Below are 15,183 nucleotides of genomic sequence, written 5' to 3' on the forward strand. Positions count from 1 at the left end.
ACAAACATTTTATAATTTTATAAAGAGAACATAAAGAATTCTCTCTGTGCAACAAGGTTCCGAATACAGATCAGAACGTACCAAGGCATCCATTGGCAACTGCTGTCCAAAATGACATTGTTTTGAAGCTTCTGAAACGTGTGTTTGATCTCGATAAACGGGGATGACACTGTAGCTAAAACTAAGCTCATCAATTGGTAAGTTATATTTTCGAGCATGATTCTGAAGAGTCCCTAACAAATACAAAATACACATATTTAAAAGAAAACAGAAATCTGAGCATCCTTCAATGAGAAAAAACACTCACCAAAAGAAAAGGGAAAGTATCAGTACATTTATTAAGGGAACAACTTTTTGATAAAAAAGGAAGAACTCAGAGGTTACTTTCCCTATATAAACACGCGCAGCCACGATTTGGCTCATTTAACATGACCATAGCATTTGTGTGTGTGTGTGTGTGTGTGTGTGTTTTCCCCCCTCAGCCAACAATTTCAAGCCAACCAGGGTTAAACATGTTTATTTAACATGATGGAACATAAGAGTGAATGATTTTAAACTCATAAATATACTGGGGTTAAACAAGGAATTTTTCTATGTAACAGAACATGTTTGGTTTTGCCTCTCCCTCAGCAGCTCCCCAAAGCCTTCTTTCCCTCCAACAGACAGGAAGCCCATGTGTGTGTAAAGTACCATCAAGTTGCAGCCAGCTTATGGTGGCCCCATAGAGTATTTAAGGCAAGAGACATTCAGACATGGTTTGCCATTGTCTGACCAAATGCAGATCCTACATATTTCATTAACCCTGATGCTTTCTGTTTCTCAGCTCTAGCAAAATACTGGTAACTGTTCCATACTTTAATATCAAATGACATTTGTTCTTATTAATGTTTACCTGTCAAAAATCCTTGCGGGAAAAAAAAGCCAGAAATCCAGAATGATTTAGGTGGACCTCTTTTGAGCCAGAACTAAAAAAAAAGTTTGATATATGTTATGTATTGAATCTGATATTCCATTTAACTTATTAAGAAAAAACTGGCATCATTTCTTTGCACTGATGGGCAGTGGAACTGGGTTTGGCCAGAATTCTACTTCTCTATCTAAAGGGATACAGCCTTTTATTTTTTCATTACTTTGGGCCCCAATCCAGAAACCATGAATGCAGCAGAAGGTTGCTTCTTGTGTTTGCAGGTCTCACATGCTGGTTACAGCTAAGGGTTTCTCCCAATGCCAACTAGCTCCCACACAAATGCAAAAGCTGGAGAAGGCAAGCCCCACTCCCCCCCCCCCCCCCAGCATTCTGGGACTCTGCTTTCTCTTCCAGCTCTCAAAAGCAAATGGGAAGAGGAGCTTCTGAAGAACACCCCACTTCCCTGCTAACACCTCACCAAATGCCTGAATGGTTCAATAAGGCACTCCAGGGCCAAAGGACCTACTAATTCTCAGCAGCCTTTGGGGGCCTTTACACAAAATACTGCGTGAATTGTTTAAAGGTGGGTCCCATTCTATCTGCACCTGGAGACCATTAGCAGTTCAGTATTTTAATAGCTGAATGAAAATTCTGCTATTCTCAGAAAACCGACATTTGCATCAATGGACACTGGCCCAACTAGAGCCAGTTTGGTGTAGTGGTTAAGAGCGCGGGACTCTAATCTGGAGAACCGGGTTTGATTCCCCACTCCCCCACTTGAAGCCAGCTGGGTGACCTTGGGTCAGTCGCAGCTTCTAGAAGCTCTCTCAGCCCCAACCACCTCTTAGGGTGATTATTGTTGTGGGGTATAGATAGGCACAAAACGAACCACGGAACAAAATTCTGCATGGAATGGCTGGTTCGTTTGCAACGAAACACGCATTCCGTGGGATCGCGTTTTTTTCAGAACAAATTAATTTTTCCAGCTGTTCCATGGCTGGTTCGGAGTTTCACAGACCCTGTGCCAGTTTCAGCCCATCGGCTGGAACTGGTGTGGGGTCTGTGAAACTGACAGCCCCTTTCTCCTGCTTCCTGTACTGTCAGTTTCACAGACCCTGCACTGGTTCCAGTGCGGGGTCTGTGAAACTGATAGCCCGGGCAGCAAGAGAAAGGGGCTGTCAGTTTCACAGACCCCACGCTGGGTTCAGCCAATGGGCTGAAACTGGTGCGGGGTCTGTGAAACTGACAGCCCCGTTCTCCTGCTGCTCAGGCAGCAGAAGAAAGGGTCTGTCTCTTTCAAGGTCACCCAGCCACTTTCCATGTCAGAGGGGGTATTCCAACCGGGGTCTCCAAGATTCCAGTCCAACATTCTAACCACTACATCACACTGGTTAATCCGATCTCTGGTGGCCAATCAGAAACTTAGAAACACTTGGTGGACATCAGGAAAGGTGTTGGCAAGTGCCATGGCACCCAGGGGCACCATGTTGGGTAACCCTGCAACAGGGTATGGATTTCAGAAACTTAAAAACAGACGTAGATCCAAATACATATATTAAACACTGCAGAAACAAAACACAAGCAATTTGACATGAACATATTAAACAATGTGGAAATTCCCAGTAGGAGCATATCTACACCACAGATAGTAACCAGTAGTATAATGTACAGGCCTTGTCCCTTTACCAAGACATCTGTCTGATCCATTTCTTATGGCATGGGCCTGTTATCTAAATAAAAAAGCCCTCTGGAATAGTTCAGTTTTGCATAGTTTGTAGAAAGCCAAGACAGTGGGAGCTTCCTGACCTCTTCAGGCAGGCCATTCCATAAGCTGCGCATATGGATGTGCAGAGGTTTTTACAAACACAGAGGAGGCACTATAAATGCCAACTTTCCCTGAAAGAATTTAATTCAGGAAGAACAACATCAGTGCTGTCAATCTGGCATTAAGGAGAATACTGGTTTTGCTGAGGAGGGAGATTAAGGTGCATCGTATTTGGCATTTATTCATTCAAAAGAAATGGAAGCCAAGTTGCAATAAATGCATTTTACACATTTTCTCTTTATTCCTCTACCAGGCACTTCTTTGTGCTTCATATGGCTTTGCCCCTTTCTTCCTCTGTACGACATAACCCTGGGATGTTTTCTCCTCAACTCTACCTATTCTTTCTTATTGCCCCCTTATGCCTAGACTACCTCCTTAAACACCTTCATGGTGCCCACTTCTCTCTTCCCTTTCAAATCCCTCTGAAAAATCTACTTCCATAAAGTCTTGGGCTCATCTAGCCATGAGCAAGTGATAATATTCTCCCAAGTAGGGGTGTGCGATTTGGGTTTTGGATCTGGGTGAAGAACCCAAATCCAACTCGATTCACAATGATTCAGGATTTCTGTATTGGGCCCAGCACACTGGGCCCGATTTGGAAACCCCAAATAAAAGCTTCCCAAAGCGATTTGTATCGCTTCAGGAAGCTTCGGGTCAAGGAGTTTCAATGCCCCTTTCCACATCGCTTTGCAGTGGCATGGAAAGGGGCATTGAAACCCTGGAATCAGTTGCTTGGCTGGGGAGATCCCCACCAAGCAGCTGATCCAGCCGGCAGGGGTTTCCATGTGCAGTGGCAGGAAAAGGGGCATTTAAACCCATGGACCAGCTGTTTGGTGGGGAGATCTCTGCCAAGCAGCTGATCTGGGTCTTCCCTGCTGCCCTGCTGGCTGTTGAGGTGGCGGAGGTGGCGGGGGGGGGGGAGGAGGAGCCAGCTCTGAGCTTCCCCTCTGCCCAGATGGCCGTAGTGGCGGTGGAGAAGGAGGCGCGGGCTGTGGAAGAGTCAGCTCTGGGCTTCCCTGCCACCCAGCTGGCCGCTGCAGCGGCAGAGAAAGATGTACAGGCTGCAGAGAAGCCGGCTCTGGCCTTCCCCACTGCCCAGCTGGCTGCTGCAGCAGTGAAGGAGGTGTGGGCCATGGAGGAGCCAGCTCCTGGCTTCCCTGCCACCCAGCTGGTTGCTGCGGTGGCGGAGAAGGTGGTGCAGGCCGCGGAAGAGTTGGCTTTGGGCTTCCCCGCTGCCGAGCTGGTCTTCTTCCTGGCTCCATAGCCAGGTAAGTGGAGTGGGGGTGTGGAGGACAGGGGAGTAATTGGGGGAGTGGGACTGGGGGGCTGGGAGACAGGCCGCTTCCCTCCTCACTTCGGTATGCTTCGAATCTTTACGGAGCATAATGAAGCAATTTAAATATTACAGATCATTTACCCACTTCGGGTAAACCCAAAGTGGGAAAACCGAATTTTTTCCTGGTGCACACCCCTACTCCCAAGATACCTATCGCTGGTTCTCTACACTCTCTTCGCTGCCTTGTGTTGTGCTGAACTTTTGATTGCATGTTGCTTCTGTTATGATGATGGCATACCACTAAACATTCATCATTTATGGAGATGCCTTCTGAAGAAAGGTTTCAATGTGAAAGGCGAACATGTGCTTTTACTCACTTCCCTAACAGCAGCCTCCAATCCTTGCAGCGGAAAGATCACAGGTAGCCCTGAAATATGAACTTGCCACCTCCTTAGCAAATAGCATTTATATACTTACATCTACAAAGGCTGTCCTCAAGACGAGGTCTTTCACCCATCCTCCTAACGGTTTCAGCGACGGATAGGCAGCATTGGCCCATAGGGTTGGCACCTGGTTATTCAGGAAGCTGTGGTACACTCTCTCCATCTCTTCTGACATCACTACAAAACCTGCAATAGCTTTGTTGAGTGTTTCTAGAGAGATCTTAAATTAAAAACAAAAAGCCTGTTTCACTTCATGGAAGGCATGATTGGAGCATAAGTACAGCCCCATCATCTGTCTCATTGAATCCATAGCCCCCGCCCCCCCCACCTTTTCTGGAGCTTCTAGTCCTTTAAAGCCAAGAGAGAAAGAGTGGGACCATCTCAGTGCTGAAGTGCAGTTGCCACAGCCACAAACATAACAGCTATTCAGGCTGCTGCCAAATCTCCTAAACAGCTGCAACTACAATTGCCAGGTTGCAACCTGGAGACCCAGATTTTATTTTTAACAGTTACCAATGCTGGGGATTCTCTAACCCTACCTCTCACCTCCTCTTTCTGCAGTCCTCCGTGTCTGCTTACCAAGGGGGACTTTCATACGGCTTGGTTCCCACAGTAGATCTCCACCATCAGAAGGGAATCTGTCAGTGGAATGAGCCTCTCTCACTCCTATTGCAGCCCCAAATGATCCTCAAAATGTTGCTCTTGGAGGACAGGGGACCCCTATGAACAGCATAGGTCTGGAACAGGAGGGAATAGGCAAAAATCCCCTTCCCTTCCACTAGGAGAAATTTTCTGCCTATCCTGTTTTTTGCACGAAAGGTTGGGGATGAAGATGAGCAGAAAGACTGGGAAAAGAAGCCCGTGTAAGGATGGACTCTTCTTGCTTTTCCCTCCCCAAAATGTCTTGTTCTAAATCACAAGTAAAGTGGAGACAAAATGTTGAGCAGTCGTCTTCATGCATTACAGAGTACACAAGTACAGTTTGTGTCCTGATAGCCTCATGTGACTTGCAGATTCTTCCCAATTCCCATACATGCAGTGCCTGATCCCAATTATGACAATGGTACATATGGAGAAGGGGCTTTCGCCTTCCCACCCCCAAGCCATTTTCCTGACTGCTACAGTTTCATGGGTACACTATTTGTTCCATTTGGGAAACCCTTGTATACTGTTGGAAGATTCCCTAACAGGCCAAATAGTGCCACACCAGAATGTTGAAGCCCCTGCTCCTTATGAACCACAATCATAACTGAGCATCACTTGTGTGCAGGACTTTGAGAGAGAACACACAGCTCACATGAAACTTGCACAAGGTGGGGTCCCCAGTCCCAGCCTCTGTACTCTGATTTGTGAACTGGCCATTCTCACTTGTACCCCAATCCTGAATGTATTTACCTTGAATTAAGTCCAATTTATTTCAACAGAACTTCCTTTGAAGCAAGGGTAACTCTTTAAGATCACTCACTGCCTTGGACATCTAGCCTTATCATCTACATGGACACAGTGTATAACCCTTCCCTGTTTATTTTATATTAGACCCATGGACAAAGGAACTCTTGCTGCATACTTGACCGGAATAGCAAAAACACAGGTCTAAAGGCAATTCATTTTAGAGAAAATGTATATGAACTGAAAAACTGTTCTAGGAGTCTTTGGTGGGTCCTTTTTATTTTTTAATAGAATATCCAGCCTGAATTTTAGGAAAACCAAAAGCTCAACACCATTTTGTGACTGGTTTCTACCTACCAACTTTTGGTGTGATTTCTCTCAAAATACTTTAAACAAATGAAGGTGATAAAACCTCTTTGGGTTGGTATTAGAAATGATCTGTAATCAAACATGACACAACCAAATTTGCTGAGAAGCAAGGGTGAAAATTCCCTGTCAATAAAATTATCTTCCTGTAAAAATATTGTGATATCCTTAGAACTGTTCTCGTTTTGCCACCTCTTTCCCTCTAAGGTTACAGAACATTTTCAGCAGTGACTTTAATGAAGATTAATGATTTTTTAAAAAAGAAGACAAGCAGCATGCAACTATGCCAAAAATCCTATTGTCGACTTTATGACTGCAGGGGACATTGTGAAAACGTTACTGCATTCTATGAAAGCAAAGCAACATTTCCCAACTGCAGCTTCCATTGCAAAGTATAGCAGCCAGCAACTGCTGAAGCAGATATATATCCTCCTTGAAGCGTAATTCACAATGCTGGGGCAAAGCCAGGTGGAAGCAACTTGCATTATCCAACTTGCATGTGATAAGGAGAAGCTGAGTGAGAGGAATCAAATAAAAGCTGGGATTCAAAGGATAAAGAAGAACTGGCACAAGAAACAAAAAAGTTGCCAAGGAGCCAAGCTGCCTGCTCACTTAAGAAGGTTGAGGGCACAAAAGGCAGAGAGAGAGAGAGGGGGGGAGCTGAAGGATGAATACTTTATGGAGTTCAGAAGAGAGGGGTGGTTTCCGGGATAGAGCTGGCGTCTCAGCCAAGAGCAGGGGGTAGCTGTGGGAAGCTGAAGAGAGCATTTCTTTGGGCATTTCTGGCATCGGGAAGGTGTTTTTGTTGTTGGTCAAGTAGGCAGGAGTGAGGTAAAGACAAAATGCACGGCCGTTTTCTGCAAGCGAGAGCACCAGAGCCCCGTGGAACAAACTAGACTGGACAAAAGGGTACCACTACTTCCAGCATGTGCCTTGGTATGAGAACATCATCAATGTATGCTTAGCAGAGTGTAAAGGAAAAAAACAGCTCCCTGGCCCAAGGACGTCACCATCTAAATTCCCGCAGCAGGAAAAATAACAAGGGCAGATAAAGGAAAAAGGGAGGAAGGATAGCCAGGCCCCTGTGTAAAGTCCTCTGCCTTGGCTGACATACCCAAATATCAGCCAGAGAGTTGACAGTGTTGCTTTAATTAGCATCAGTGGCTCATGAGACACCTTCCCTCATGATTTCAAAACATACTGTCTGCTTGTCTTATATATACCTAGGTGGCATATGTTAAGCTTAAGCAATCTAATTAACCGAAGATGATCTTTGAAGAATTTCTCCTTTCATTCCTTTGCAAAAAGAGGTCAGAAAGTTTGACAGGATGCAAGTTATAAGACAACATGAAATTTCAGCTTCAGTAGATTCCTGGTAAGATAGTAGCCTGGAGAAGGTTTTTACCTGGGACTAAGCCCCACTGACTGAAATGGTCCTTGCTTCTAAGTAGACGCACTTGAGATTGCTCTGCCCCTACTTTCCTACAAAAGTAGATCCCTATTTACCAGGGTTCCAGGAGGTCACAAGCACAATGGTTTTCAAGCCATTAAATATTCAAAACATGAAGATCTTTTCTTGAAGATTTATTTTTCAAAATCTGTTTCTTAAGTCTCCAAACATTTAAAGGACACAATAATTGCCCGAAATAATAACTTGCTGACAACTCAGACTGTCAATACCATTGACACAAAATATGATATGCTGATCTCATTATGTCAATCTAGCTTTGCAAAGCAAAGTCACCTTAAATTCTGAAAGGCATTCCTAAGAAGAATCTTTAAAATCCAGGCCAGACTGCAGTGACATCATATACGGAATTCAAAGGCAGAAAGGGGAAGAAAAATTCTGTAGTTCATCTTCCCCACTACCGAGGCAGACTTCATAGCCCAAGATCTCCAAGACAATGAGATTTGTAGCCATCTATTATGTATCAGCCATGCATTAATCCACAACCAAACTGCAGGATCCAGACTCTGGACTGGTTTGATCACTGCTCTACCACCATCTACACAGAAGTCAGAGCACTTGGCCAATTCGTGTTCTCCTTCTTATATGTATGAAAGTGCAGAGACAAGGCAGTGGGTGCAAATAACACAGATCATAATATATTTGGGACAATTTAGATGTTCATTATATGAAGGGAATCAAAAGTGTTATATGAGTTGCTTCTGATCAACTTCTGAGCGCTCTCACTGAAGTGGTAACACATCACGTGACAGTCACCCAATCTGAGATAAAACCTTCCCAGGGTCATCAGTCAACCAGACCTATGGAAAGGAACCTTCCAATATATTAAATGAAAGTCTCTACAATGAGGACTACCAGGACTGTTACATTTCCCTACATAATTCTTTAAAAACTAGCATTGATTAAATAGCATGTTGTCTACAACATCAATTGCATTGTTTCATTAGTCCCTCAAGAAGCCCACCCCCTGGCCTTTCTGTCGTATCTCTGCGTGTGGTTTCTTGCATTATGCTGAAATCAAAAGCTCGTTGGGACTTCTTTTGTGACATGCTGGTGAAAGTCTTAACAAAATGAAGCTGCCTTCTTTTGCAGTGGGTCCTGAAAACAACTATGGTCATTCAATATCAACAGTTATGCTAACTGGGGGAGGGGGGAATTCTGCATTATTGTTATACCCGTAACAATTTAAGAAGGCCATTAAAACGATCCACTTCTTGTCCGAGGACTGTAGTCAAGGAGTCCACTCGCCCTCTGTCATCCTTGACGAAAAGACTCTCTTCAGCAGTGTCTATATCAAGCTTTTCTGCAACATAAATGTAGTTTAAATCTGTTAGAAAAGGCCTGTTTGTACCCTTACTATACAATTAGAAAATATCCCCACGACTGGCAACCAATTATCCCCAGGGGCCATATTCTCAACCAAGCTGAATCCGACCTTAGGAGGTTTGGAAATGTTAGTTCCCTAATGTACCATTGGACAGGAGTTGGGTTGGGGAATCCCCAACCTGATTGTGTCACACATATTGTCTAGTTGAGCCCTGAAGTGCACATCAAGTAAATAGTCTGATAAAAACCTATCTTGGTATTTATGATGTAGGAGAGGAGCTTAAATAGCTTTTTGCCAGTACCTCAGCTTGGGAGAAAGGGGTTTATTGGTATAATAGATGCAGAGGAGTTAGCTGTGTTAGTCTATGGTAGCAAAATCAAAAAGAGTCCAGTAGCACCTTTAAGACTAACCAATTTTATTGTAGCATAAGCTTTCGAGAATCAAGTTCTCTTCGTCAGATGCTACTGGACTCTTTTTGATATTGGTATAATAGTTGGTATGATGCTTGGAATCAGGGGCAAATAGTGAGGGCCAGAAGCAAAAAGTTTTGGCACTTGGATTTGGCTCCTAGCCTTCAATTGCATATACTTCATGCAAATTTCAAATGAACGACCTTTTGCAGAAATGCACCTCTTACTTTCCAGAACAACTAAAGCTGTAAATCCACGGTTGCTAAAACCCAAAAGTAATGCTGCTGTGAGAAGCAGCACAGGCAGATTTTGCTTGAAAACAATTGCTTGTGTTTTGCTGGTTCTCACTCCCAATAAAATGCAAATGACAGCATGACAGCCCCTATTGCACTGTCTGTGGGGTGTCCCTGCTGGTAACCGTATTGACTTACACTGTGCAATCCACCTTGAGTCTCTGTGAGAAAGGCAGACTATAAATGACAAATAAACAAACAAACATGGGTGTTAGCCCGTCAAAGGATATTGTAAAATAAACGTGTGAGTTTTTAATGTACCAAAGGACATGGCTCTGATACAAGACATGAAAACAACTACCTCCCTGAGATTTAGATACCTGTAACAAAATTTGATTTGAACTGACAAAATTTAGGAAATGATTTAATGTGCTGTAACCAATTTGAAAATTATAGCAGGCTAAAATTTCCCCATTCCAGCTTAAAGTAGTGTAAAAAATATGGAATTCTTTGCTTTGCTTGATGTTGGTATGCAAAGGTGCATGTATGTTGAAGGGAACAATGAAGGCAGAACAGCCAGAACAAATACATGTCGAAGCCTAATGTGTTTAAGTTATTTCATTATATAAAATATTTATAAAATTAATATTTTGTTTATGAATTAAAAACTAAAAATACACTCTTGCGTACCCCTCATGACAAAATTGCTGTCTACAGACCTATAATCAAGAAAAATACATTCAAATACATTTCAATGCCTTTGAGCTCAGAGTCTAGAACACTAGAAGGTAATAATAAATTTACTAAACAACTAGGTAAAACACAGTAATATATTTATACAACTGGATAGAATGTGCAAACAAATGGGCCGAAAATGCACTTTTTCATGAAAGCTGAAAATGGGTAAGGCCCTGCTTTGAAAGAATGGGGAGAGGCAGAACGAGTAGGATGGATGAAATGAAGCTCTTGTTCATATATTAGTTTATTATAAATTTCTTAGATACTTTGCCAACCATATGGAACTCAAGGTAACATACAATCTTCTAAAAATTATCACATAAAATACATTTTTAAAATATGGTTGATGTGGCTAGACTACTTGCTTAGACTGGAAACCAATGCAAAGATACCATTCTTTATCTCTGGCCTGAAGTAGTCTTTCAAAATAGAGTCTACAGTCAGAATGGATGACATGTTATTTAGTAGGGCTGACAACTAATTAGAGATTTTCTTTCCTCAATTAACTTTTTGCTTTTGATTAATTACTTGATTAAGGAGATATTTTGTGAGTATTTATTTAAAACAACAGCGTCTTTCAGCTCAACAACACAGATTCTTCACCACAAGGCCGGCTTCAAATGATAAATGTAAATTGTCCACAACAATACCATCTGTATTGAATACTGTTTCTCAAAGGAAGCTTCAAATGAAAGTATCAGTTATAATTTGTGATATGTTCATTCTACTGATTAATGCTGTCTTTTATGGGGGGGGGCACTTTTTGTTTTGTCAGTCCACGTTGGGCAAATACGCACAACATATAACCTATGAAGGGGATGGATATGTGCCATGACAAGCAAAGCCTAGCAGAATCTCAAAAAGAAACTATAGACTGAAGGTGCAATTCATCATAAAATGAATAGAGAATGCCGAGTATCAGCGTGTGATCCAACTATGAGGATAGCTGACTTACAAAATCATGAGGTGGACAGGTTTTGTTTGTAGTCTCTATATTTGTTTAACTATCTGTGTTTTGTTTAACTGCCTAGATGTTCTACCTTTTTTATTGTTTCATATGTATTTTTAAAAATTTGTTTCAAAGGCTTTGATTGTCATTGCCTTAGGGACCCTAAGTTGGGTTGAAAGGCAGCATAGAAATGTTAGGTAGACAGACAGATCAATCAATCAATCAATAATGGACATGCAGGGGAAATTGCTGTAGCTGCTAGACAAGCCTTCAGTTATGCTTCTAGGGAGATACCAGGAGAGAAATGGCCATCCTAAGACAGACCATTAGAAAAGATTTCATTAGAATGCTCTTCGCAAATTTCAATATTGTTTGTGGAGATCAAAGATGAAAGGGGGAAAATATTTAATTTCCATATATTTACACGTCTGCAGTTCTGAAAATCGAGAATCCTGAGCAAAGGGAATGCTTATGTAGTAACATCTTTTTAAAAATGACAAAATAACAAGGCTTTTAAAGACTTGTTCCATTTTTAAAAAACTTACAAATTTTCAATATGCAGTGGGCTGGTGGATTCTAATTCTTTTGTTGTTTCTATGGTACAAAACAGCACAATTGTGCAAATCTGTGACACAAAGCAAAAAGAGAGATTCCTTGAAAATTAGCTCTTGTAGCAAAAAAAAAATGTTTTAAAAAGTTTTTTGGCACTCAGAAAGGTTGTTTTGGAGGGTCTCTCTCTTTTGTCTCCCCTACACTTTACAAATGTCTTCAGATATAGTCCTTTGTGTAACCAAAAACTAAATAATGAAAATGTATATGCTTTGGATCACAGTTGTGTTCACCTAAGAGACTCTTTAAAAAAAGAAAAACAAGGTTTGTAGTAAAATTCAAAATACCATGAAGTACAAACTCCTCTTGACTGTTCATCAGATCACCTACAGTCTGGGTTTCAATCTGAACAGTAGTCTGGAGGGGAAGGGCTAAGATTTGATTGTGAATTATGATATTAGATGTGTTTAGAAGTAAGTAGTGATGATCATGGTTACTTCTAAATAACCCTAAGATTCAAATGCTATTTCTCCCAAATTAAATGTTTACCCATTTCCTGTTATATATGATTAAATCAAGGTAGTCTAACAATCAAAATCCGGGACTACAAACGGCAACTCAGAACTGATTCAGTAGCAGACTTCTTCAAACAAAAGGCAGAAATGAAAACGGATCATTGAATATTCACCATGAAGGGTCCTTCTCCTCTGAAGAAAGGAGGACATCTTGATGGGTGATTCCCACCCTCTAATCAGGGAGGCAGGAACAAGTTTTCTACTTCCTGTCTTCCGAGTGGGAGTCACCCTTTCTTTCAGTTTTGGCAACTCCAAAAGCAGTTATAGTGTCATAATTATGAATATGACAATCTAGAATTGAATAACAAGGAGAAAGGTGAGTAACAAACATGTTAAAGGACAGGAAGTGAATCTGTCAGACAGAAGAGAGTGAAAAGACAATGACTTTGGGAGGGGCAAGATGTCTTCCTTTCCTCAGAGGAGAAGGACCTTTCATGGTGAGTATCCAATGGTCCGTTCTCCCTCTGAGGTGGAGGACATCTTGATGGGACCTCCCAGAGCAGCGTCCCTATTTTCTGGGCCGGTCATTGTCATCCAGTCATAAGATATGTTGTAATACTCTTCTGCCAAATACTGCATCCGCTGAGTTGTAAGTGTTCAGCTTATAGTGTTTAACAAAAGTAGATACAGATGACCAAGTAACTGCCTTGCAAATCTCTTAACTGTAGCATGTCTGGCAAATGCTGCGCTGGTTGCAGCACTTTGTATTGAGTGAGTAGTAATCCTAGCTGGTATGTCTAGTTTTTGAATTTTGTGTGCTTTGATGATGCATGCTTTGAGGTTACTGCTAATGTCAGATTTAGACATCCTCATTCCTTTATTTGGTGAGAATATAAGAGATAAATAAGGAAGCAGTTTTCCAGATTTGCTTTGTCCTATAAAGAATTGCTTTTAGAATAAGTCTTATGTCTAGAGTATGCGACATTTCTTCTTTGGGATGAAAAGCATTTAACCACTTTCCATGTGGTTAAATGTAGCTATTCCATGTATGGATGCGGAACATGCCATTGCATATCCAGAGATATTGGAGAAGTCAGTGGTGGAAGTGTTGACAGCTGTTGAAGAGCAGAGAGCCGTGGGAGCTGCGGCCGGTAGGGTGTTACCACTATGATTTCTGCTTTTTTTTTTTCTCTTATCTTCCTGATTAGCTTCGGGAGAATTGGAGCGGTTGGAAGGCAAACAGCAGAATGTGTGGCCACTGTGCTGTCAACGCATCGGTTACTTTGGCCTCGGGATGGAAGCACCTGGTGAAATATCTGTCCACTTAATTGGTTGACATGCTGTCTGTTCTGATTAGAACGTGTTTGTCTAGTATTCATGGTCTGAAGTGTAGTAGGGCTAGATAAATTGCCCGAAGCTCCAGTAGGTTGACAGAGGGTCTCGTCTCACTGCTGGACTATCGACCTTGCACTGGTGGATCTTTTAGTGCTGCTCCTCGTCTGGACAGACTGGTGTCCATGGAACCTGTTCCATTACTGGAATGCAGTGTTGCTTTCCTTGCAGAAGGCCTGTCATAGTTGTCCACCATAAGAGGCTTTTAAACAAATTATTATTTTATCTATTTTTATTGTGAGGGGAAACTGAATAGAAAGACCTTTCTTGTTCATAATTTGTAGTTGGAAGGGTCTCAGAAGTCTGTAAGGGTCTTGTCTGTAGTCGACCTCAGTAGACTCATCAGTTTCGCAAATGTCATCAGTAAATACCTGGCCTTGATGAACACTTGTGACATCTCCTTTCTCTTTTTTTACCACTGCTTCAGTTGGCAAGAAACAATTGTATGTTGTGTCTAATAGGGCTTCCAGATGTTCTAGTCATTGTTTAGATTATAAAGAACTTCTCTGTCAGTTGATCAGGAACTGTAAGCTTGTAGGCACGCAGAGCTTAACCTGATCAGCAAGTCAACCAGGTAGTGTGTAGATTAATGCTTTTCCTCCCTTAGCTTTACACTGGGTTGACCAAATTCTTTGTGAAGGCCCTTGGTGCCGTGTAGAGGCCAAATGGAAGTACTCTGAACTGCAGATGGAGCCCCTTGTGCAGAAACGGAGGAGTCTTCGGTGCCCAGACAAGATCAGAATGTGGAGATATGCTTCCATTATATCCAGTACAGTAAGGTACTCCTTTGGTATAGGTCAGCCTTGAGATCCATGAACAACAGATGCCATGGGCTGAACCTGGGTCCTTCTGTATGCAAGGCAGGTGGTCTGCCACTGAGCTATGGGCCCTCCATTAGTAGGGATTCTGTGATGGATCTCATTGTCTCCAATCTGAGATGCCTAATTTTGATGAACTTGTTGAATATTTTAAGTCTAGTATCACACTCCAATCTCCGTTCTTTTTGGTGCTGTGAAGAATATGTTCTACACTCCATTTCCTCTTGTCCTGGGGGAGTGGAGGCATGAGAAAGGAGGGGTGCACTTACCTGTAACAAGAGTGCTGTCTATTTGAACCAAAGAATTCAGAGTCTCTATGAAGTTACAGCAACAGTCACTATGAAACCCACAGATATACGAAAAAGTTAACTGAACTCACAAAAACACATAGCAAATAAATGTTAGTTCTTAGGGAGCCACTGGGCTTTTATCTTTTCCAACAAGGATGCAATCTGTTATTACAGATGATCAATGGCCTCAATTCATAGCACTTTGGCCCATATCCTGTATGCCCTAGGACAGAGTTAAACACGTTTCATGCTCCCTTCAAGGGAATGGCAGAGAGGTCATAATGACCT

General features: G+C 42.2%; 1 protein-coding gene across 1 annotated transcript in view; it reads right to left on the bottom strand.

Annotated features, from left to right (window-relative positions):
• The window catches only part of DNAH6 (dynein axonemal heavy chain 6), a 364,598-nt gene that overhangs the window by 1,799 nt on the left and 347,616 nt on the right, over positions 1-15,183 (bottom strand). The window contains 4 exon segments of the mRNA XM_054986586.1: positions 82-233; positions 893-965; positions 4,486-4,671; positions 8,850-8,977. Coding sequence (XP_054842561.1) covers positions 82-233; positions 893-965; positions 4,486-4,671; positions 8,850-8,977 — 539 coding nt within the window.

Source organism: Eublepharis macularius, chromosome 8, assembly GCF_028583425.1.
Source record: "Eublepharis macularius isolate TG4126 chromosome 8, MPM_Emac_v1.0, whole genome shotgun sequence".
In the NCBI taxonomy this organism is placed as follows: Eukaryota; Metazoa; Chordata; class Lepidosauria; order Squamata; family Eublepharidae; genus Eublepharis; species Eublepharis macularius.